The 24,072-nt window shown below is 45.7% G+C and overlaps 1 protein-coding gene across 2 annotated transcripts in view; it reads left to right on the top strand.

Moving 5' to 3' along the window:
* Positions 1 to 23,831, top strand: part of fut8b (fucosyltransferase 8b (alpha (1,6) fucosyltransferase)) — a 66,651-nt gene extending 42,820 nt beyond the window's left edge. Inside the window, exons 3-11 of one of the 2 annotated variants that reach the window (XM_062559493.1) lie at positions 1,320 to 1,441; positions 2,519 to 2,681; positions 6,282 to 6,396; positions 11,020 to 11,257; positions 11,955 to 12,041; positions 15,391 to 15,637; positions 20,042 to 20,218; positions 20,348 to 20,498; positions 22,028 to 23,831. In XM_062559493.1, coding sequence (XP_062415477.1) covers positions 1,320 to 1,441; positions 2,519 to 2,681; positions 6,282 to 6,396; positions 11,020 to 11,257; positions 11,955 to 12,041; positions 15,391 to 15,637; positions 20,042 to 20,218; positions 20,348 to 20,498; positions 22,028 to 22,366 — 1,639 coding nt within the window. In that variant the 3' untranslated portion in view covers positions 22,367 to 23,831. The remainder of the gene's footprint in view (positions 1 to 1,319; positions 1,442 to 2,518; positions 2,682 to 6,281; positions 6,397 to 11,019; positions 11,258 to 11,954; positions 12,042 to 15,390; positions 15,638 to 20,041; positions 20,219 to 20,347; positions 20,499 to 22,027) is intronic. The other variant, XM_037449101.2, reaches the window with a different exon arrangement.
* Positions 23,832 to 24,072: the final 241 nt, after the last annotated feature.

The raw sequence follows: 24,072 nt of genomic DNA, 5'->3' as shown, positions 1-24,072 counted from the left end.
ATGACATGATCTTTTTAGTCCTACATTTGACATCAGGGCCACCACAGGCCTCAGCACACATGAACCATAATGGAAGGGATTTCCATTTCAGATGCTGATAAAGTACAGCAGCAAGTGATGTATCTCTTCACTTCACTTGAATAACTCATTTGAACGAAAGTTCATTTTTATCATGCCTTGCCCCGTCTAAATTGAAATTGTATCTATTATATAGTTAAAACCCTGGTCCATTACCTTTCAACAGGCAGGCATTCTTCAAGTTATTGGGTAAAGTCATGGGAGGACATTTTTTAAATTACAGTCACAAAAAAATGTAATTTAACTGCCACTCGTTTGCTTAGTTTGACACTCATTACAAAAGTCATTGGATGGTGAAACAGCATGTAATTACTGGATGTATGGTTCAGAGGTAGACAGGCTGGACCTTAAAAACATGAAAAATGATTCAGTACTTTGTGAAAGGACGCTGCCCTCACAGCTGAGTTGTCAGTGGTCCAGAAAACAAAGCATGATTCTCCTCATTAGTTTTGAGTAGGTGTTATACATGTCAAATGAAGCAGAATCCTGCAAAAGCGAGGCCTGCACTATTTATTGACATGTTTTATTCAGTGACTGATTTTTTTGGGGAGGGTGGAAGCAGAATTTCAAAGTGTCTAACGTGTTTTTCTTTTTCCACATTGAAAACCTTGAGCAAAAAACCGATATGGAACCACACCAACCGCGCGTTACTGAACTGCATGAGCGCCCTCTTCCTACTTTCCTTCCCCACCCAAGTGTGAACTTCCTCCTTCTGCCTCCTTTTTATCTAAACTACACCACGGCTGTGACGCAAAACGATACCGGCCGCTTTACACACTTTGAATGTTAAGTTTTACAAAGGGTCCACTAGTTTTACACAAAGTTAATTAAATTAACTGTAAAAATGTCGAACAGATAGATTTTTGTATTTACTGAAAAAGTTGGGCTTTAAAACACCTTTTGTTATTATTTCCTTCACTTTATAAAGTCAATTGTGATGGCTTCGATGATGATAAATCAGAATCCGTTTTGGATTTAGACTCCGGTTACATGTGCTCTCAATTTACATACACAGTACACACAATAAACAAAAATATACAAAAGAAATTAAGAAGGAATATATATATATATATATTTATGAAGGAAATATTGAACCACTATATAATATAAATTTATATGCAAAAGTATCTATACAATGATGGTTGATAATTACGCTTTCATCTGTTCACCAGGACGGCTTTGCGCTCCCTTCCTTTGCACGCTCGGCTATCACATCCTCTCCCTGTGCCTTCCTCCCCCAGGATACCAGAGGGTCAGGCGGAAGCCGGGTCCCTCGCTGCCGCGGGGAGGCTGCGCTCCCTGGAGGACCAGCTAACCAGAGCCAAGCAGAAGATCCACAGCTTCCAGAAACTCACTGGGGACGGTAAGCAGGCCAGGGCCATGTAAAAAGGTTGCAGAGAAGGATTTGGCACAGAGCTTGGAAAAATATGAACGGATTGATTTTCTTTTTTCAAGACGGGGGTGACTGCGCCGTATAAAGCAGTCAGCGGCTCCTGTGAGCTTTTGCCCCGCGGGCGAGAACCTCTGTCTAGTAGCAGCTTCTAAACCTGCTGCGGCCATGATGGCAGAGCCGTGCCGGGCGAGCGGGGTTAATGTGCGCGTTCCACACTCAAAACGCCGTTCAGAGGGGCAGGAAGGCTGCCGGTTAAAGCCGGGGAAATACGTGAATCGAGTGCATGCGGCCTGAATGCCCCGGTGGAGGAGTGGAGGAGTGGAGGAGAGAAAGGGGGACGGACGGAGAGAAAATAAAGGAGGACATGTGAGCGGGGAGGGCAGCGCAGGGTCAGCCTTTCAATCTTGCCGCAGGGGAAGAGAAAGCTAAAAATATCCTGCAGCTTTTCTTTTTTTTTTTTTCCACCCAGTGAGTAGAGAACGTGGAGTGCAAGATACAAACGGTAAAAACAAAAAAGTAGTATTTTCCTCTCAACCAAAACCACCTTCTCCTGCTCTAGGCTGTCCTTCCCTTTCGTTGATTTTTCTTTCTTTTTTTTATTTGTTTCTCTCCCCAGAAACCAGAGCAGCCAGCTGTGTTATCGATGTGGCTTGCTCCAGATTGTTTGACTCGGGCGGGGTGTAGAGTTTTCTTCCTGTTGAGGGAACGGTGCGAGTGGGGAAAAACCCACGGGACCGAGAGCCACAAGACAAAACCAATGATCAAGCGCTCTTTATTGAGGTCAAAGCAACACCCAGGGACAACGAATAATAGATGACCATTTTAATGGTTATGTTCCAAACCTTTCCCTGCACCATTAGCCTATTTAGACTTGCATAATCCAACGCTGCACACTCTTAAAGACCTCATGGCGGTCTTTAAGCCTCGTTCCTCCGAGCCGCGTTCCCATGGAGCTACTTTGAAGTCCTCTTCTCTTTGTTTAAGATCCTACCTGCGCATTAAATGCGAGTGCTAATGTGAGCCGATCTCTCTCTCTGGACCCTGCAGGCCCCGGGCCCACTCAGGAGGAGCTGCGAAGGAGGGTGGACAACGGCGTTAAGGAGTTCTGGTACTTTGTTCGCAGTGAGGTGAAGAAATTGGCCAACGCCGAGCTCAGCGAGCGGCTGAAGTATGCAGACACGCTCCTGCAGGACCTGGGACACCAGGAGAGGTGAGCGTGCAGTTGCTGGAAGGTGGAGATGTTGGAATGTGTCAAAGGGATGTGACGTCATGTGAACCACGGTTTCCTCCCTTGGCCGGGAGTCGGCCGCATCTGGTCATTTTGAAATCCAAAAGGTTGGCTGTGGGTTTGCTTCTCTTCTGTGTGTCGGCTCTTCAACTCTAAGAGACTCTCAGCAAGTATTGGGAGAGTCAATCCTCCGGGATGGCTGTCTTATCAATACATATAAACCCTTGTACAAGTTTGAATGCTTCAAACAACTTCATTTAGCTCGACAACTATTAACAAGCAACTAACTTTTTAAATTTAGAAGAGGTTTTTTCTTATGTTATGTCACCTTTAACAAAATGATCATGTATTGATGATGATCTAGTCATCGGTGGATAGATTTTAAGCGCTAATAGTTGTCTGAATAGGAAACGGCTTTTTTAATCTCTCACGTTGATCACAGACTGCCAGGCTACTGTTTACCGGCTCTGCCAACCGACGGTGACAAAAGTCGACACATTTGACAGGCGAACTTGAAAGCAGCGGCGCTGAGACACCCAGGGCAAAGGTCATGAATCCATTCTGTCTGTCATCCAGATGGCTCTCACCCCTCTCAATGAAGAAAGGCCCAATCACTTAGCCGAGTGGTTCATTGTAATCCTGCCCAAGTGGCTCACAGGGCCCATTGTCTTTGCGTTTGCTGCCTAAGCAGCTTTCCAGAGACTGATTCCTCGCTCTGTACTCATGGGCATGCTGTCAAGCACACACACACACACACACACACAGTCCCAGACTTTCACGTGTATTCACTCTGCTCTATCTAAGCCCCATAGCTTTCTTCTGTATCTGCTGCAGGCACGAGGCCAGCGGGGGCAGCACAGATAGGGGCAGAGGTGGAAAGAGCAATGAAATGTTTGACTTGTGTAAAAGCGTCGCTCCGTCGTTGAAATTCTACTCACGTAAGGGTGGACGGTCCTTGTTGCAAACTTTCCCCAAGGAGAATAAAAAGGCTGGTGACTTAGCGGACACGCCAGTGTAAGCGACCCGTGCGCGATGGCGAGCTTTTTGTTCCACGTTTCATTGACAGCTGAAGTGAGTGGGAAAGTTCAGATTGCTGTAACACAAAAATAAAATTTAGATTTGTATCTATTGATTATTTCCATTATTTGTGTGTATTGTGTATTTTTGAGTTTAATCAAATGGTCTCAAAAAAGACCAATTACCCATAATGTTCCAATAATATTATTTTACTATCATAAAGGAGCAAAAAAAGATTAAAGCTACTTATAAAATAACTTAATCAACCAATCAATAATCTAATTTGTCACAGATTACTCTATATTTTATCAGTGAACATTACTGTGCCGATATACTCGATAAAGAATGAGACGATAAATTTTAGAGACATTTTCACATATAACCTCACATTGAAACTGAATTGAAGCCATTCACTTAAATGAACATGTGTAACTAAAATAAATCTGTTTATTTTAAATACAAAGAAAACTAACATTAAGAAAATTCATCCCCAAAATGTCATTAGGCACAAAAAAGGACAAGTATGGCTGGTAGCAGGTTGGAAGATTAAGGTTCGGGAACCTCAGTTTGCTTTCTATTTCCCACCCGATGGCTCACATCACGCTCGCGAAAGCATTGACTTTCTCTTTCCCTTCCATGGAACCTTGTACATGGCTTCACCTTGGAAACGCTCTCCCATTGGTGCAGCACCGGTACTCAGAAAGGCTGTGCTCTGCTGCCAAGCCCCCCGGCTGCAGCCTCAGCGTCTGCAGTCTGAGCCAATCAGGAGCTCCGGGGAAGCCCACGAGCTTCACACACTGGCTGCCCAAGACCACACACACACACACACACACACATGCCTTCAACAGCACGCGCACACCTCTTTACACATGGACATCAGGGCTGCGTATTGTCTAAAAATGCTGTGTTTATGTGTGGTGTGTATTTGCATGAATATATGCATAAAAGCTCTCGGTCACACAGTATGTGACTGATTTGGGTCAAAGAAGTGAGTAATAGATTAAGCTTGCATTGGAGTGTGAAAGAAAGACGGGAGAGCGTGCGATGGGTGTGCGTTCGCCCCTCAGTGTCTGAGCTCTCGGGCACGTCTGTGAGCGGATGGTCCCGATATTTGGCAAGTGCGCGACGTGACACAAATTTGCCGTCAAGAGGCGAACCGATGGCAGACTTAAGCCGAAAGAGAGCTAAACAACCGGAAAGACGCTGCTGTCATCAATCGGCTTGACAAACGCATCACTTTTTCCTCTATGAACATCATGGAAGTGCGATGAGCCTCAGGGTGCCGTTAACATATGCCGGTGGAGGTTCTTATCTAAAGCCCTGTGTAATGTGGTGGGAACTTATGTGGGAGAAGGAGTTTTAACACAAACTACACGCCAATAGAAAGGTCTCCACTTGAACCCCGAGTTGGAATAGAAATGAGCATGAATTCTTTTAGGTCACAGACTAATATGCAAGTGTGTAAAGTGCCATGTGTAAAATATAAAATTGCATAGATTGTGTCAACATAGCTCTTTTGCATACTAAAGGATTGTTGGCTCTTTTTAAATGGATATACCGTACCATTATATTGTGGATTTTCTGACTGATCCAGTGAACAAGAATAAAGTGCAGACCAATCATGTAAATCCACGGTTTGACCATAAAACAGACCTACTGATTCAAAATGTCTCAGTTGTCTAGTAAAACCAGAGATTAAAAGTATCTGAACCGGATCTCTGTAAAACCTCCCTGAAATGATTTTACAAAGTATACACACAATAGAAAATAAATCAGGAGAACCTATGATCCAGGCTTCATCCAGGGCGCATTGGAATCAATACCGACCCAAATAGGAGAAAGAACACAAACACGGGCTGCAGGAGGATGCTTCACTTATTAACCAGCAGCCGGAGTCAGAAAGTCTGTTTTTCTTTTCTGTGAATAAGAGTCACACTCTCCATCTCACATCCAAAACACAGTGTTTTCCACTCTCATGATTATGACACCATATTCCACTCCAGTCCCCTTGACATATTGTTATATTTCATTCTGCCTGAACAGGCAACAGCGAATTTTCCAAATAATTCAATGGGAGTCCTGCCGCATGCGTTCCTTCTGCGCCGCTGGTTTAGCTCCTCCCCTCTTGCTGCAGACTCCTCCCCTATGGCCGCTTAGTCAGTGCTCCACGATGTGTGGGACTGTCGCGCCACGTGATTGTCGGACTGTTCTAATCCGTTGGAATGACAAACCGTCTTCAGACGTTACCCTCGCTGTCAAAAGGATGACGTAAATCATCTGAGAAGGTTCCGTTGCTGCGACGTCGGCTGTTTAGAGATGTTTTTGTTGTGACGTGGCCAAGCATTGTCATACTTAATGAGATAAAAAGAGAACTGTAGACCCTGGGAAGAAATGGTTCTAGGTTCTTTTCAAAGATTATTAAGTAGCAACCGCTCAGACGTCTACATTTGAATTTGATTGGATTGCCGACAACACTGTTGCCGCTTAAAACACCCAATAGCACTTATTATTATTTTCTAATGGATATAATATATAAAGATTTATAGTTTTGAAATGTGTCTGCAGATCCATCATGACGGACTTGTACTACCTCAGCCAGGCGGACGGAGTCGGCGAATGGAGAACGAAGGAGGCTAAAGACCTGTCGGATCTGGTGCAGAACCGAATCACCTACCTACAGGTATCCACGGCACGCTCTCTTACTTACACACACACACACACACACACGCCGCTTGTACTGTAGACACAAGCACATGGTAAGCGTTTACGTCAATGTTTCCCTCACAGGTACAACTGCACATTTAGCTTTTTGAGGACATCCTTCACAGTCGCTTGTCTCACATGCGCCACCCATAACTGTCAGCATCAATTTCCACAGGGAGCAGGTGATTGGTGTGATAGCAAACTGTCTCAGCAGTGGGATCTGACAAGCGGGGTTCTGGTTGCTTGTCAGCGATTTAGTGACACACGCCTCGCACACACGCACGCACGCACGCACGCCAACAGCAAAAGACAGACGCACAAATGCAGACTTGCAAAAATGACAGATGGGCGGATGCAGAAATAAAAGGCGCACAGATATTTACTCGGGCTAAGATAGAGGCACGATATGCTCCCAGCACTCCGCACATCCTGAGACCCACGACACATACATGCACCCCTGCCCCCCCCCCCCCCCCCCCCCCCCCCCCCGGCTCCGCTGCTGCCCGGGCCCCCCGGGCCCCCCGGGCGGGGCGACACCGGGCCCTGCAGCATTAATGGGCCGGTGTGTTTGATGAAGAGGACCCAGTCAGCCTGGCTGGGCGGGGGATGGCGCCACTAACAGCTGCTGTCACCACCGCTGAGGGATCACGGCGCTCCACCAGCTGCTGTCACTAATTCATCACACACAGACGCACACGGCGAGTCGCGTGCAGATGGATTCGCCCGCACCTACGGATGCAATTTGCCGAGAGATTGATGCGCGCGTCGGTATGCAAAGAGATGCCCTCTGTGTGTATCTGTCTGTGTGTGTGTGTGTGTGTGTGTGCGTGCGTACTCTCTCACTCGCACATCTCTACCAACGCACACCGACAGACTCCGCCCTCCTATCCAGCTGCCTGCTGCCACGCGCGCCAGCCTCTCCCTTCACTCCCGGTTGAACTAACCCGTTCCCTGCGTCCGCTCCATCTGTCCACTCACGGCGGTCACCGATCTCTTGGACACGCCATTTTTCTTTTGGGCACTGTGGTATTAATTAATAGTGAGGGTCCAAAGACAATGATTTTCCACTTGGCCCTCAGTTAGCCTGTTCAGTACACCCTGAATGCTGCGTCAAGAGGCTATAATCAGTAGATTAATGTTACTATGAGGAACTTTGGCTGGTTGTAAAACGTGTCTTCATTTACCAAATAGACCTGCACCTACTTGTCACATGCTAAAACCTGGCCAGACTTCTTGGCGTCCCCTTTCTAACACACTTGGTAGCGCAGTAATAATGCTCCCAAAGATGTTAGATCTTTACCTTTATTCTTAATGCTTGTCATCGGTCCGATTCCCCCTCCAAATCAAACAGATTCCCTCAGAAATGCCTTCAGCTCACACTTTGATCAACTCAGAGGTGATATGTGAGTGTTGTGCTTTTACGCCTTGTTGAAAGTAATTTCGTTTTTTGTCATTCTTTTTTTTTTTTTTTGACACCTCCCAGAGTACAATTCAGAGCTGATGGTTTGTTCAAAGATGAGAAGGAGAGAAACCGGTGTTTCTCCATCGTCATTTCGACACAGAATAGGGAACCTGTTGTCAAATGTGGTCTCCTGCATTATGGGAAATTTCTTCATTGCCCAAGCCTATGATTTCCACACAACTTGTCCATTGAGCACATGCTCATGCCCTTTTCCGTGAGTCCCTTGTGTAGGCAAATCATTTCGGTCCATTAGTGGAAAAGGCGAGCTCGGCAAGAGTTGGGAACGCTGAAATATTCCAAACAAAAAGGCAATTACAAAATGCAAAACGTGGAACAGCTTTTACTGATGAATAGTACCAGCAGTAAATGGTACAAAACCAGGGCTTGATATAATAGAATTAGAGATAAGATCTTGTGTTGGTTTAGTTTTCTCTCAGTGGAGCTCAATGACAGTTGAGTCCTTGTGGATCTTTCTGCTTTCGCTAACAGCCCAGTATTTCTAAATGATGGCACTATTTCCTCTCCATGCAAAACAAGTGCCTCACAATGTGCCATTACAGGTGGTTTTCCATGGAATGAGGAACATTACCTTACACCTTACTTCAGATACCTTCATTCCTCCGCTGTGCTTCAGAATGTGGCCATAACGTCACAAGCCTGACACACAGTTTCTCCTCTGCAGTTGTTCTGGGCCATATCCCCCCCCCCCCTCCCAGAGACAATTTCACCGTGGTCTTTCTGCCTCTTTTGTTTCACACTCACAAAAGCAAACCGTTTAGAACAGGCACTTAACCTATAGCGCAGAGCGGTACTCGGGAGCTGCCTTTGTGCACGCATCTGCCGCCATTATCCTCGAACCGAGTCCGCCGGCGCTCCGGAGTCATTCCAGCCTCATCGCCGTCGCCATCATCAACCAGGGATCCAATTGCGGCCTCAACGTCTGCACGGCTCGCGGCCCGCGAGCCGTGCAGACGTTGCGGCTCAGGGTGCCAAAGCGCTGTGCTTCATGCATTTTAATTTTGCCCCGCTGTAGATTATTAGCACAGTGTCTTTGCCACTTTGAGCTGGCCCGTGGGAGAAATACCTGCGTGGCCTCGTCTTTTCAGCTGGTCGGGGGCCGGCGCTACACGTCCACCAGCGATGGTGGTAATCAGTTGTTTTTTTTTGTTTTTGTTTTTTAGCTTCTGTCTCATTTTCAGTGGGCCTCTTTCCTACTGCCTCTGTCCTTGTTCCTCATTTCATCTCCGCTGTGTAGCTATCCTCTCATCTCCTCTACCGTTCCCGTCCCTCTCCCCCTCTCCCGCTCTCCCTGCCAGTGTGCGATAGGCAGCGCTAGCCGGTGGGTGCCGCGCGGCCTGATTACTGTGAACTATCCACAGCTGCAGAAGCCTAATGAGGAAAACACTCCCATCAGCCGGTAATTGCTGTTTAGGAAGCTGGTTGGCACCGGCGCTACGGCGCGGCTCAGACCGGCTGCCGAGCGAATCACAAACCGCCCGGCGACGCATCGACAACACAGCATGTGTCGCTCTGCTGGTTGGCAAAAATTGAAGAATCCTTGTTTCTTTCCTCGGTGCCTCTCATTTGGCGTCCCTCCCCTTCGGACTGTAAGATGTTCGAGCTAAATTAAGCATGATGAATGAGAGGGAGTGAAGTAGGAAAAGGTGGTAGAGCATGTTGGTATGAAGATGGAGGATGGCAGAATAGGACTGGGGGGGGGGGGGATTTAGTACTCAGGATGACTGCCCCCTCTCAGAAACACTCCCCTCCGATATAAAGCACCCCATTTGGACTACTAGAAAGATCATAACTTAAAGCAGATAATAGGAGATCGGAACCATATTTGGACCTAGAAAGAGACTATGACTTGGCAGGCTGTCTCTGTCCCATTAGAAAACAGACATAGAACATAACCAAGCACTGTCTCAGTGTGCACAGATTGGCAATCAAAAAAGGGAAGACGGAGAAAATCCTGGCAGCCAGGAGAAAATAGAACATGTGGTCATTATTCGACAGTTGCGGCTGTGACAGAAATACATCTCATACAATGTCCCACATCCAAGGGAATGTGGAGCGTTTACTTTAACAGGCTCAACTTTAATTTCTGATTCCAAAGAGCTTAATTGCCTCTCAGATTTAAAAGTGCTCCTCGGAGTGCTCCTTGGCATATCTGGCTGCCCAGTACATGTCAACATGCCACAAGCAGAGGGTGTGTGAATGACACACACATGCATCACATCTTGAAACTATTACCTTATTTTGATTAATATTGTAAATAAGATAGGATTTGCAAAAGAAAAAGGTTAAAATTGGGTATCCACAAATACAAGGATTTTTCATAGTATGATCATAACATGACATAATGACATCAGCAGCACAACATTAATCAACCTAAAACGGCTTGTGACACACATTTCCCTTCGAACAATTATTGCTCTTCCTCCCATTTGATAATTACAGTAAGCCCTATTGTGGTTTGAATAAATTGTTCCGACTTAGCCTGCGAATTATGAAGGGATAAATGATGAGAGTACAGACAACACCGGGGATTAATGAAGACTCGATATAAAAGGATAAGGCTGGAGATTGTTCCCATTGCCAACAAATACCAAAAGACCAAATCCAATGAATACATCTCTTAATAATCTACATCCTCCCCTTGTTATTGGCACGCCGCCCCAATCCCATCGGCTCCAGCTGACAACTTGTTACTAGTATCCAAGAAATATGCCACTTAGTGCAGCCGTGTGGGTTATTTATGCAGGTTCATAAAAACATCTATGGGGCTTTGAATACACTGACAATACTAGTTACCAACGCATAATACAAATATAGAACATTCTTTAACAACAAGAAGGAAAGAGGCGGGGGTAAAAAAAAAAAAGATGGTAACGGTAGTGTGAGTCATTTCCATGGCTGTCATCTAGGGCGAAGAGGAAAAAAAAAAGAATGTAGAAGGGAGCGAGAGAGGCGGATCGAGAAAAGGAGAGCAGGCATAAACTTAAAGCAAAGAGGCGTATGAGACGGACAAAACAATATCAGCCATGTGTTATTACAAGTCCGAGAGAGATACAAACAGAAGGTCAAGCAATAAAAGAAAACGTTGAAACATTCCTTCCTTCCTGTCCTCCTTCCCAGAACCCCCCTGACTGCAGCAAGGCGAGAAAGCTGGTGTGCAACATCAACAAGGGCTGCGGCTACGGCTGCCAGCTCCACCACGTCGTCTACTGCTTCATGATCGCGTACGGCACCGAGCGCACGCTCATCCTCGAGTCCCACAACTGGCGCTACGCCCCCGGTGGCTGGGAGACCGTCTTCCTGCCCGTCAGTAACACCTGCACCGACCGCTCGGGGGCCACCACTGGACACTGGTCAGGTAGGTACACACACACACACACACGCACACACACATCATGGTGAGGAACATGCAGCCAAAGCCTCAGTGGTGCCTACGATAGGGAGCCTAATGTTCAAATAACCCTTGTAGTTTTTCCGAGTATCTTTTCTGATTACAAAAATATCTTTTAAAGCGGAAAAAAATCTATAAAAATTATTCAACTAACTACTAACTAATTGACTTCAACATCTGTATGACAAGCAAGAAGTCAGTTTATTTTCTTTTTGCACCCCTTGCTTCCAACAACAGTTTCCAATTATTTTTTTTGTTATCTGCCACTGTATTGAGCGTGACGATCTGGCACCAAAGGCACACATTTACATTATGGATTTATTAGCACTCTGGAATGATTCCATTTCCTCCGGTGGCCACTGATGGTATTACAACGGAAAGTCTCCTGCATCCCATCTGTAAAACTTTTGACGGGACACCCACCACCTATAATCATGTGTCATTATTACTCCAAAAGGGGTTCCATCTTCGTTTACACTTTTCAAAAGTCCTTACAAGTACTTTTTTAATGAACGTTGTCCCACGTTTGTGTCGTGTCTTGGGAAGGAGAATGCTTGCTCGGTTAAAGCAAAATTGGTTGCTGTTTAACAGTTTTGGGCCACCTATAAAAGTTGTGGTTTTCCCAGGAAATAATAATGTTTTTTTAATTGAATTGACTCTATAGCACCACCCGAGCGGCCCCAGACCATCACATTGCCTCCACCAGGCTTGGCAGATGGCATCAAGCAGTCCTCCAGCATCTATTGGTTTGGTCTGTGCCTCACCAATGTCCTTCTCTGAGATCCAAACACCCGAAATCTAATATTCGTCGGTCCATAACACTTTCTTCCGGTCCTCTGTGTCTTTTTGTTATTGGCCAGTCGAAGATATGGATTTGTCTTTGCAACATCCCCGTAGTGGCCTCTTCCCTGTTGACGTTCATACGTGCTGTTATGCAGCAATAAATCTTTGCTGAGAACGGGCCTTTGTAGATCTACCATTAAATATCATCTGCTCACAGCTACATCAGATATTTACAACATTTCTATGTGACCCCCAAACTTTCACCATGTTCAAGCATTAGCTAATTTATATGAGTACCTGGTATCAATTCACCTTGGACTAGCGATCGATGCGCTTGTTAGGGGCCGATACGTCTCCCTGCCAATTCACAGGCAGAATCATTGAAGAGTGAGATTGCACATAGTGGATAGTTTTCCAGCATTGTATTCATGTGCTGATCACTGCATATAGTCAGCTCTACGAATTTCTCCTATCGCTTCATGTGACTCGTGCTCTCCCTTCTTATCTCCGGCTCTCGGTGTGCATTCCCTTTCTCGTTCTCCTGCCTCCCTTTCAACTATCTAGTGTCTTTTTTTCGGGTGTCTGTCCTGCAAACCGCCTCCTATGGATCCATATATGCCATCTGGCTGCTCCCAGTCAACAGTCAACCCCCCCTCCTCCCCCCCGGCCTTTTAGCCTTCCGAATTCTTTCCCTCGTAGGTCTTTTAATTTGCAGAGGCAGTTTTTTTCCTCTTGACCAAGCCAGCTAACAAGCCCAGCAGAGCTAATGTAAGCCTGTTGGGTCCCTGGCTACTCCCGTAGTCATGCCTGTTTTTTTTTCATAGGATTGATAAGTAGATATACATTGAATATCTCATTAATAAGTGGAATATTTCCCCTTCCCACTACAACTGATGCATTTACTTTACACTTTTGGTTCTTGTCTTAATTGTCTTATTTGCTCAATCTTATGTTTATGTGTGAAATTGACATTATTGGTATTTGTTAGGGGGGGTTTTGACACCAAAATAATAATAGTTAATAGTTTTTAAATGGGATTTGTAGTCATATTTTCAAACTTAACAAGTTTAATGACTTAACAGTCTCAGATGGCTGATATCTGATCAACAATGAAAGTAGAGTAAAGAAGAGAAAACTCAGCCCTTCGTCTATTAACCCATTGGTGCATGTTGCTGTTTTACGACAACTTGCATGTTCAATGGACAACATGAGAGCGCTTTTGGCGCGGACTAAATTCACAAAGAGGAGACTTGTCTCCTCGTCGAACAATGGTTCGCTGATCAAAGAGCTAATTTGCCAAAGAGAGTATTCCTTTGAGCCTCTCCGTAGAGATATTACTGCCTTATGAGTGAGTCTGAGAGCAGCAGGAGAAACATAATGTCCTCCTCCATGTAAAGACGGGAACAAGAGTTATGCAAGTTCATAAACCCCATCTCATATGTATAATGAATGGAAAGGCTGCTTATTTTGTGTCTGCATGGTGTCACTCTTGGTTCTTCGGTGGCTGTGTTAAATATGGATTGGATAAGGTATGCATCACAGGCTTAAAACACAGTGCAGGAATTCTGTGTCAGTTCAGAGCCATTGGCTTTGAGGCGCGTACACGGACTCTATGCCGACGCTTTGTAGTTGAGAGGAAATTTACCAGAGCTTTGTGATCTAATTATGTTGCTTTGGGAGGCAGACTTGCTGCATGTCAGGACATTAATGCCAGGCACTGCAGGCCTCAAAATATTCCCCCTTATGTGAATCATGCCAATGGTGTTATATAAGCATAAACAGGCATGGGAATCATTTTTCTGTTCAATATTTGATGCTTCTAGTCATTTATATTCAGCTCATGTTCAGACACACAAACACACAAATTGAAGTCTCTGTTTCCGTCCTTGTTTTTCTCTTGGTTTGTACCCTTTCTATCAAAGGCCACTTTTAATGGCTCATTATGCCATTTAGTTGGTAGTGTGTTGTCGATGTGCGTTTGCAGCTGAATTGGGGCCTGTCTGTGGCAGTTGGAAAGAAAGAAGCCGGGCCGCCAACTTGTTTTTTGTGTATATATCCGGGGTTTACTCTCACACACACACACACACACACACACACACACACACACACACACCCCGACTCCTTAGGTTTTTAAGACTAAAACAGATTGAAAGCTCTGTCTGCCAGGCGTACACCTTCTGGAGCGATGAGATTAGCCGGGGCTCTTTGTGTGTGTGTTTGTATACATTTGTTATGTGCTGTTTATTTGTATTCACGTCAGTTGTCTGTGTTTGATCACATTTACTCCATTTTCCATTGTGATCACAAGAGCCCTCACATGCACGTTCACGTTGCGCGTGTTGACTCATGGGTGCTTTCTGCGGTCGGGCACACGCGTGTTCATGGACAGTTGGCATGATGTGCAATGAGGTCTGGCAGTGCACGGGGGCCGCCCCCCCCTCGCCGCCCAGAAAGATGACCTTTGCAATCAGCCCAATGCTCAACCGTCTGCCTGCAGCTTCTGCCGAGCAGCACTCTCTCTGCTCAATGCCAGACCCCCCCCCATCACCCCACCCCCCTTTCCTCCTTCCAATCCAGGTCCTTGCAGCAGCCCTTGGCCCTACGCAGCCTTGATAGAAAGGAGCTTAACTTGGCCTTTAAACGACGACAGGCAAAGAGCAGTTGTCAATCATAAAAGCTGGATTCATGCGGGTAACTGAACAGGAGGGAATGCAACAGGGAAGAAGAATGATACTGACATATCTGACTGCGTCTCAACATCGCGTCAACTAAAATCAAGTAAAATATTGTAGAATAATTGGTTCAGTTAAAAAGACACCGAAAGGTTAAAAAATTATTACTTCCCCACGCAGTTACACACTGACATCAATATGCAGCAGCGGGGCAGAGCGCACTAGTGAGTGACTACCCCCCCCCTCAAAAGGCCAAAAGGCACAGGTTTTTTACTTAAGGGTAGGGCTGAAATGTTATCTCAATCGGCACAAAATGAATCACCAACAACTTTGATAGTCCATGAATTACTTTAGCTGTTTATCAACAGTGAATATCAAACATTTGCTGGTATTATCCTCTCGAATGTGACTATTTGCAAATAGAAACCGTTTGGCATTCGATCAGTTGGCCTAACAAATCAGGCAAATTGAAAACCTGAGCGCATTTCTCTTGTCAGTCAATTGTTGAATTGATAAACAATGTTTGCATTAACGATAAAGAACCCAATCCTCAGCTGCAGCCCCAAATGAGCAGGCCCGTTACAAATGCTGAGTACATTGTGAATAAGGAGTGACACTCCACCTTCTCCTCTCTGAACCAATTAGGAGAGGCCCACGATAAGGACGTCCAGGTGGTGGAGTTGCCCATAGTGGACAGCCTCCACCCCCGGCCCCCCTACCTGCCTCTGGCCATCCCCGAGGACCTGGCGCCACGCCTGCACCGCCTGCACGGCGACCCCTCCGTGTGGTGGGTGTCCCAGTTCGTCAAGTACCTGGTGCGACCGCAGACGTGGCTGGAGAAGGAGATCCAGCAGACCACCGCCAAACTGGGCTTCAAACACCCCATCATCGGGTGAGGACCCCCCATTTTTTTGTGCTTAGGAACACTTCAGTAATAAGGACTTTGTGGCTATAGCGTACCTGTGCCGTGGCGTTTACTAAATCACAGCAAACAGAAGGCCGAAGAAGAGGAGAAGAAGACTTTGCCTCGAGGGCCTGTAGTGGAATACAAACCCGGCTCTGGGTGAGTTTAATAGGAGGTTCAGTGGTATTAAAAGTAACTCAATTGGATGAAACTGTTTAGATTGGCAGACTTTCTACCTTTATTCGCCCTGCAAGGCTTTTGCTTTGTTATTACTTCTATGCTTTACTAATACAGCCACATTATATATTATATTCATGCAAATCAATTTGATTAAAAAAATGCAATCATTCCTTCTTTTGAAATATTAAGCTTTGCAAAATTCTGCCTTGTTTCATTTATTAATGTCCCCATGAGGGGTTTAAGTCTCTAGTCAAATGCAATTAAATGAACACTGAAGACCTCCTCATCAGCATGAGCATTTCAATAGCTGGCAAAGCAAAACCTTCCCTGACAGATTCATAAAAATCAGTGAAACCAATCAAGCCATACAAGAGACGCATATAAAACAGTTAACGGTTGCATTTAAAAAGAATATCCATTCAGCTTTTCTACAATCTTTAAAGGATCAGAACGGCAAAATTCTGTATCTTTCTTTTTGTCGACTTGTGAATGTACACTATACAGATATTTTGGGACTAAAGTGGTGGACTGGTAGGCTGACCAACATCCTCAAAGCCTTCCTTAGCTTTAAAAATCTCCACGTTTCAGCCCAACGCGCCTCGGTGTCTGGGTTCTGATACAGTAGGAGGACGGAAATGGATTGGACGTATTTAGACAGTCCTTCGCTTGTTTAACTCGATGTGCTGTCTGCCAGCATCTCAGAAAATAGACTCTTTTTTTAGACTCTTTTTTTAACCCACTACCTAACCTTAGAGTGACTGAAGGGATTTACCATATATATGAGGACAATGCCAATAATGACTGCTCATCTGTCTCCCGTGAGGCTGATTCCGTCTGCCTCAGAATGAGTTGTGCTGTAATCATTTGTGAAATCAGCCCTGTTGAGTTTAATGATTCTCAACACTCTCACCTCTCACCATGTTCACAGTGTCCTCCTCCAGCTCCTCGCTCTCATAGCTCCTCTTTTTCTCTCCTCTCTGAAAGCAAACCTTACTTTTTCTGTCCTGCTCTGCTTCATTTTGACTTTCTCTTGTTACACTCTGTCTCTCTCTTTTCTCTTTGTCTTTTATCACCCGGCAGCTTCCGTCTCTTTCTTCCTGCTCTTTAAACTCTCCTCCCCCTATTTTTCCCTCAATTTTATTTTTTGCTGTGACTCTTTATCTCCCCGACCCGCTGACATCCTTTCATTTGTGATCGTTGCTCTCTCTTCATTTGTTCAACCCGCTTCAAGATTTCAAATTGTTATGTTTTCATTATCTCCCTCACGTTTCCCCGGGCGCACGTCCCTACCTGCAATTCTCTTGCACTCATGGTTTTACGCACATCTCTATCACCGTTCTTTGTGTTTCCCACTCCACCCGCCCCCACCCGTGCGCCCTCGTATATCTCACCCGTTTCCTCCCTCCATATCACTTGGCAAAGGCTTATTGAGATGATGTGCTGGGTAAAACAAACTTTTCATCTATTTTCCCCCTGCCTTCTTAGCTCTTCATACTTCCACTCTGCACTGCAACAAAGTGCCTTCGCGATTCTGTCAGCACTGCGGGAGAAGGCTATGTGTGTATGGAAAAGTGTGGGGGGGGGGTTCGCATTGTAAGAGATCTATTGTCAATGCAAATAAATAAATGAAGCCAAGAGGGTGCGGCAGCAGTTGGAGTTGCGGGGGGGGATGCAGAGAGGGAAAAATAGAAGGGCGGCACGTCCCAGGAGGACCACCAGCCGACCCCCACCCGCTCAGGCCACAAAACCACTCTCTCCCCGCCGCTCTCTGAGGACGCGAGATGCAGGGAGGCTGGAAGCCACCGACTGAAAGCAGCCATCAGCACAGCTCCGCCCTGCCACCATTCAATGTGTCCTAATGGCAGTAGGGAGAGAGACAGAGAGAGAGAGAGGTTGCTCCTTCTCTACCAGAAACCACAGCAGCCTTATCGCTAAGGCGATGCGGTCACCAGGAGATGGATTTACTATATATATGGTTTATAAAATCCACTCTCTTTCTAGCAACATATTGCGTATGTGTACAGTACCGGTCACATTTTCTCATTCGAAAAAATGAGAGCGTGGGTTATTTTATATATAAAATATTTTCTATAATAGATTTATTTTTTAAATCAGATCTCTGAGTAAACACAATCAATGAATTAATGTGTATAAAGAATATAACATGAAATGATGAATATGATTCTAGGTCAGGTATTTCTTTACTGTTCATCCTCTGGTGAATAACCAGCAACTCATTTTTATATCCACAGTGTATTAATAACTTTCTTTAATGTTATTTATTCAATGTTGTTTTTTTGATCTGTTCCTTATTATTAGAGCGCTTTTTAACAAGAAATTGCGGCAGTTGACATTTTCAGAACAAATCTGGGTGCATGGGGACAAAGTAATTGGCAGCCCGCCTTAATAGAACACTTTATTTTGGCCTTTCCTTTCATCTGTTACGCTTCTGTAATCATGAAACCTTAAGCACAACTCTGACATTGTTCTGTCATTCTGCAGCAAGCGTGGACATACTATGGTAATTTGTTCTTTATTGTCAGCTGGTCTGCATCCAGAGGTCAAATAATTTATTCAGTAGTCAATATATTATTGTCTCTAACTGCCCAAATAAGCATCGCTGTGCTGAGTGTGGGAGTGTTTGATGTCTCTAATGCATGCTTTTACGCCCACCACCAGGATTGTCCTGCTTTTCCACTACAGTGAGAACAGTGAGAGGAAAAAATGGAATTATTGGGGGCGGCGGCGGTGGTGGGAGAGTTCTGGAGAGGGGAGGGAATAGATTGCTAAGAGCGAGGCAGTGCCCTCGGTGCGGGTCTGACGGAGAGAGAAAAGGGTCGAGATAAGAAGAGGGTTCACGGGGGGGAACAAAAGAAGCGGGAGACAAGAAATACGTGAGGGGGGGGGGGGGGCGGGAGAGATGGACCCAAACAAAAGGAGGCCGAAGCTGATCAGAGACGGAGAGTGAAAGCCTGTGACACACCTTGTAGGCCACTCGCCAGCTGGCCCTCACGCTATTCTTTAGGGTTTGGTTTGCCACGTAAAAAAAAAAAAAAAAAAGCTAAAAGCTGTGGCCAGTGGTTAAAACGCGGTACGTCCTGTTTATTCGCTTTCTCTGAATCTCGTACTTTTTTTTTCTTCTCCCTCTTATATTTTGAAATTGAATTTGCTCCTCAGGGCCAGAAGTCGCCATGCAGATATGGTTGGGTGGTTTTGTAATTGAATAGTTGTTGACCGCGTAAAATAGCGTTTCAGCTTCCATCAGTTGGAGGGATGCGGCGTCTGTGTCAGGAGAGGAAAATGTTTGTTTTTTCATTCTTCTTTTCACCAGCTGTGCGCTTTCTCTCATCGGTACAGCCGGGGACAGCAATCTCCCTTTGTCCTCGTGTACTGCAAGCAGTCCTAAAAATGTTGTTTTGTTGGATATTCATCTTTGTCAATTTTACTCTCTCTCTCTATTTACAAAACCTCCCCTCTCTCTCTCTCTCTCTCTGTCACTGCTCGTGTTTTCTTTATCTCGCTATTTCTTATTTCTGGCTTTTTCTTCTCTTTTTTTTTTGAACCTTGATTTTTTTTGTTTGCTTTCATACCAACAATTGAAAGATTTCTAAGGTATGGCAGTCTAGTTGAAGTCATTTCTTTGAGAAACTAATACACATCAACATCAAAGAATGGACTAGTCTCTCTAAATAAGGATAAAGAAACCTACTAAATCAATTAATACAGAACTATGATAAGCTGCAGCTCACAAACATCCTTGGATACAACTATTTTAATTATACACTAGCTTATGGAGCCTAAATTTAAACTTCAAAGCACATATAAGCAAAGTGACCACGACACCATTTCTCCTCCTCGGAAATGTTGCCAAAGTAGGGTGGATTCATACTTAAAAGTCCATTGATCCTAAGCTGCTCTGCTTCACAGTACAAACAAACATCGCTTCCCGGTTTAAAATAAGACGACATCAGTCCAGTTGCAATTCAATTTGTCTTTACTCACTTTAGCGAGGTATCAATGTGAGGATAATGTTTCCTGGTGCATAATTAGAAGAGAGGTTCTTGATATTTAAAGGGGTGGAACAGTCTGGAAGACCCAACATCACAATGGTTACCTTGAGGGACACCACCACAACTGTGTCAATAGACCCGAGTGGTTTAGAGCGCAGCTGTACAAGCCACCTTGTAACCCTGTGTGTGTGTGCGCCTGTAGAGTCCACGTGAGGAGGACCGATAAAGTGGGGACGGAGGCGGCCTTTCATCCCATAGAGGAGTACATGCTGCATGTGGAGGAGCAGTTCCAAAACCTTGCCAGACGTGTCCACATTGACAAGAAACGCGTTTACCTGGCCACTGACGACCCGTCCCTGCTGCAGGAAGCCAAGACCAAGTCAGTGCTTGGCAGTGTGTGTCTGTGCATGTGTGTGTGTGTATCCACTTGATACAGCATAGCATGTTCTCTCTTTATTCGCATCATTTCACCTTCTCTCGTTAACTCTTGACTCGTCGTCCCTTCCAGGTACCCAGACTACGAGTTCATCAGCGATAACTCCATCTCGTGGTCGGCAGGCCTTCACAACCGATACACGGAGAACTCGCTCAGAGGCGTCATCCTGGACATCCACTTCCTGTCTCAGACCGACTTCCTGGTCTGCACATTCTCCTCTCAGGTCGGTCCACTCTTTGCCCTCCAGTATTTAAAATGAGGCCGACGTTTGGGCTCAAGTTACATTTGACTTGTCAAAAAAAAAAAAAGAGATGCAGCTAGGAGGATGAGCCTCTTCTGTACCCTGTGACCTGGAGAGAGGGTGGGGGGGGCAGGCTACACAAACAGACAACAATTAACCTCAAGTGCATCATTCACACTGACAGCAGAACAAGCAAACACACAAAGGGAGAGAGAGAGAGAGGCGGGGCGAACGACTGGCACAGAGTGGTTCCTAGTGGGACACAAACAACAAGGCTTCTCGGGAAGTGACTTGTAGGCTTAAATAATGCATTGAGACTGAGACAGACCTGTCAGCCACATAATGAAAGAATAAACAGTTCAAAGTCAGAGCTCAAACATGACTTCCGAGTTTGGATTTAAAGGCCTGCACAGGATCTGTGTCTTTTTTTTCTGAGGAAGGGCAAACGATGAGGAAAAGGCCCTTTTCCCTCTTGACTTCTTTTTCACAGGGGACAGACCTGTATTCGAAGAACGGGATTCGTAAAAGATCCCAGCGAATCGACAGGGACGCAATGAAGTGTAATAAAAGGAATAATGTTTGGACATGTGGTAAAGTCATTCTGAATGGACACGAATTACAGTTCAAACGGATTATTGTTTCAAACTAAAATCCACTGCCTTCGTCAGTGGATTTTATCCCGGAGTTCCGTCATCCACATGACCAAACTCCCAATTTGGCCGTTTCTATGAGAACAAAGACAACTCCGTCCCCTTCTATTAAGATAAGGGCCTGGGTGAGCCAGGAAGCTCAATTATGAGCTTGAATATTTCATTTGTCAAACGGTTTTTTCCAAGATAAATGTTGGGCTCTCACGCTCAAAATGCTTTTGCTATTGAATTAACAACAATAATCAGCAAAATGTTAAAATAACAGTTGATGAAGAAGAATTGTTACCTTGTGTAAAAATCAAAGAAAACACCAGTATTGTAATATTAATTAGGAACAGGGTTTAAAAAACAATTAGGTAAAAGAGTTCCGTCTTTTGTGTTGAAATGGTTGTGTTAAAGAAAGAGCAAAGACAATCGCCACTTGATGTTTCCATTTTGTCACAAGGGACTGCGTGCGGAACCATTCTGACAACCACGATGGGGTCATCGTCAACGACCTCATTGTCCCGTTTTCAGGCGCATGATTCAAGGCCTATTTTTCACGGCTCTGACATTACAATGGCATTTGTCATGCGTCACTCTGATCACCACGGCTTCCAAAGGGCTGTTTTACTGTAACTTATAATTCGCCTCATGTTTCCTCCCCACACTGGGTTTAAAAGTCCACTGCAATGATCTGGCTGGAATGAGTTGTTTCGCATATTTTATCCCTCGGAATCCAACGTATATGCCTTATAGGGGCGGGGGGGGGGGGGGGGGTCCTTTGATCCATCCTCTTGCTTCTGCAGCCTTGTTTTCGGGACAAACACGCGCACATTTTTAGATCGAAGTAAATAACCCCCGGCTCTGTTCCCGTCTCAGGTCTGCCGCGTGGCCTACGAGATCATGCAGACGCTGCATCCAGACGCTTCCTCCTTCTTCTACTCCCTGGATGACATCTACTACTTTGGAGGTCAAAATGCCCACAACCAGATCGCCGTCTACCCCCACCAGCCGCGCAGCAGCGAGGACGTTCCCCTGGAGCCGGGGGACGTGATCGGCGTGGCCGGCAACCACTGGGACGGGTACTCCAAGGGCATCAACCGCAAGCTGGGCCGCACGGGCCTCTACCCTTCCTACAAGGTCAAAGAGAAGATCGAGACCGTGAAGTACCCGACGTACCCCGAGGCGGACAAGCTGCTCAACTCGCAGAAGAAGTAGAGGAGGGAAAAAACGGAAGAAACAAAATAAAAAGAGAAAAAGAGGCGCCAGGATAAAGACACGCACGACTCCGGTTTGCAGGGAAGGAGGCTGCTTTTGTACAGAGGAGGAGGGATGCGTACGTGGTGCGCCGAGCTGGGAAGGAAACACCCAGGGGTGATAGCAATGAGAACGCACTCCATGTGTTGATGAGAGCTTGTGTTAGTGTGTGTGTGTGTGTGTGTGTGCGCACAAACGTGTGCGTGCGCACTTGTGTGAATGCCTGTGCGACTGAGCGGTCAGGGAGGACTTGCACCCTACCACTACCCCCCCCCCCCCCCCCACCCCCCTCGCCCCCCCCGCTGCTGTGGCTCCGGGTCCGTAGACACGTAGACATGAACATTGATTTTAACTAAAGCAAGAAGAACAATTGTAATCCACACAACTGACCGAGCTCGCTCTCCCGAGGCCGACACTGGGACTACTGTAGGACTCGCACACCCCCCGAGTGAGCTTCGAATCGATGGCCGAAAAAAAGAAAAGGAGGACAAAGTGTGGGGGGGGGCGTTCTGATTTTTTTATTTAATTGTTTTCAGTGGTTTTGATTCTAATCTTGCCTTTTTCCCTCTTGTTTTCTTTCTTTGTTTACTGAATGTACTGTATCCTCTTATTGCCATGCTCACCACTGACACCTCCCCCCCACCCCCACGTGGCCCCCCCTCCGCCCCCACCCCCCCCTCCTTTCCTCCTGCTTACTCCACGTCGTCTCTACATGTGCAATTCATTTTTAAAAAACCACATTGTGCTTTTATCGAGTGTTTTTAACGGTCTTAATTTTGTGCGTGTGGGGCTTGTGCATTGTATACTGTACAGTGTGTGTGTGTGTGTGTGTGTGTGTGTGTGTGTGTGCTGGGTCACGTCGGGGGCCTGATCAATGATGAGCAGCGTGTGGTTTTAATTCTTGTCTTTCCTCCCGACTGAATAGTGTTTGTGTGGCCAGCAGGAGACTGGCAGTGACAGTGGGGGACCGTCCTCAGCCACCCCTCCCTCACCCACAGTACTTGGAACAATGGTGAAGTCCAGTCACTCGGCTGGGGACCTCTAGTTAACAATGGTGAGACTGTGTGGAGTACGGTGACCTCGTGGTGCACGCGCGCACACACACATACACACACACACACGCCAGAGCCGTCCCGAGGCTCCCCAAAATGAAGCACTCCACCGGGATAATGTCCTCTGTCCCTTCTGTCCATCTGTTTGTTTGTTAGTTTGTTTGTTTTTTGTTACGTTTAACATTGCTGATTTAAAATAAATGAGAAATGATGCCTGTGTTTCAAAAATAATGATGCTATGTCATATCATAACTCAAAGTCCCCCCATCATGAAGGCTTTTTTTCATAACTTATGTTCTTGGGCATTGTCTTTGATAACCACAGATCGAATAAACTTGAGAAACCAACAAGGCATCTTTTTTCTGATTCAGTTTGCCATCTGCTCCTCCGTCTCTGAACCGGTGACACCTGCGTGTTCAATCAGGCTGAACACGCTTCAACCGCTTCACACATCTTCCAAACTGGGAAGAAAGGCATTTCCTGAAGGGTATCCATCTATTTTTGAAGAGTAAAAGTCATTACTTGAAGTTCATCTTTTGATATCTCAAAAAAACAAGGTTGAACCCTGCCTCCGAGATCATTTTGGCATCCAGGATGAGATGAGCACTCCTAACT

This window comes from Pungitius pungitius, chromosome 20 (assembly GCF_949316345.1).
Source record: "Pungitius pungitius chromosome 20, fPunPun2.1, whole genome shotgun sequence".
In the NCBI taxonomy this organism is placed as follows: Eukaryota; Metazoa; Chordata; class Actinopteri; order Perciformes; family Gasterosteidae; genus Pungitius; species Pungitius pungitius.
This window is presented reverse-complemented; position numbering and strand designations above follow the sequence as displayed.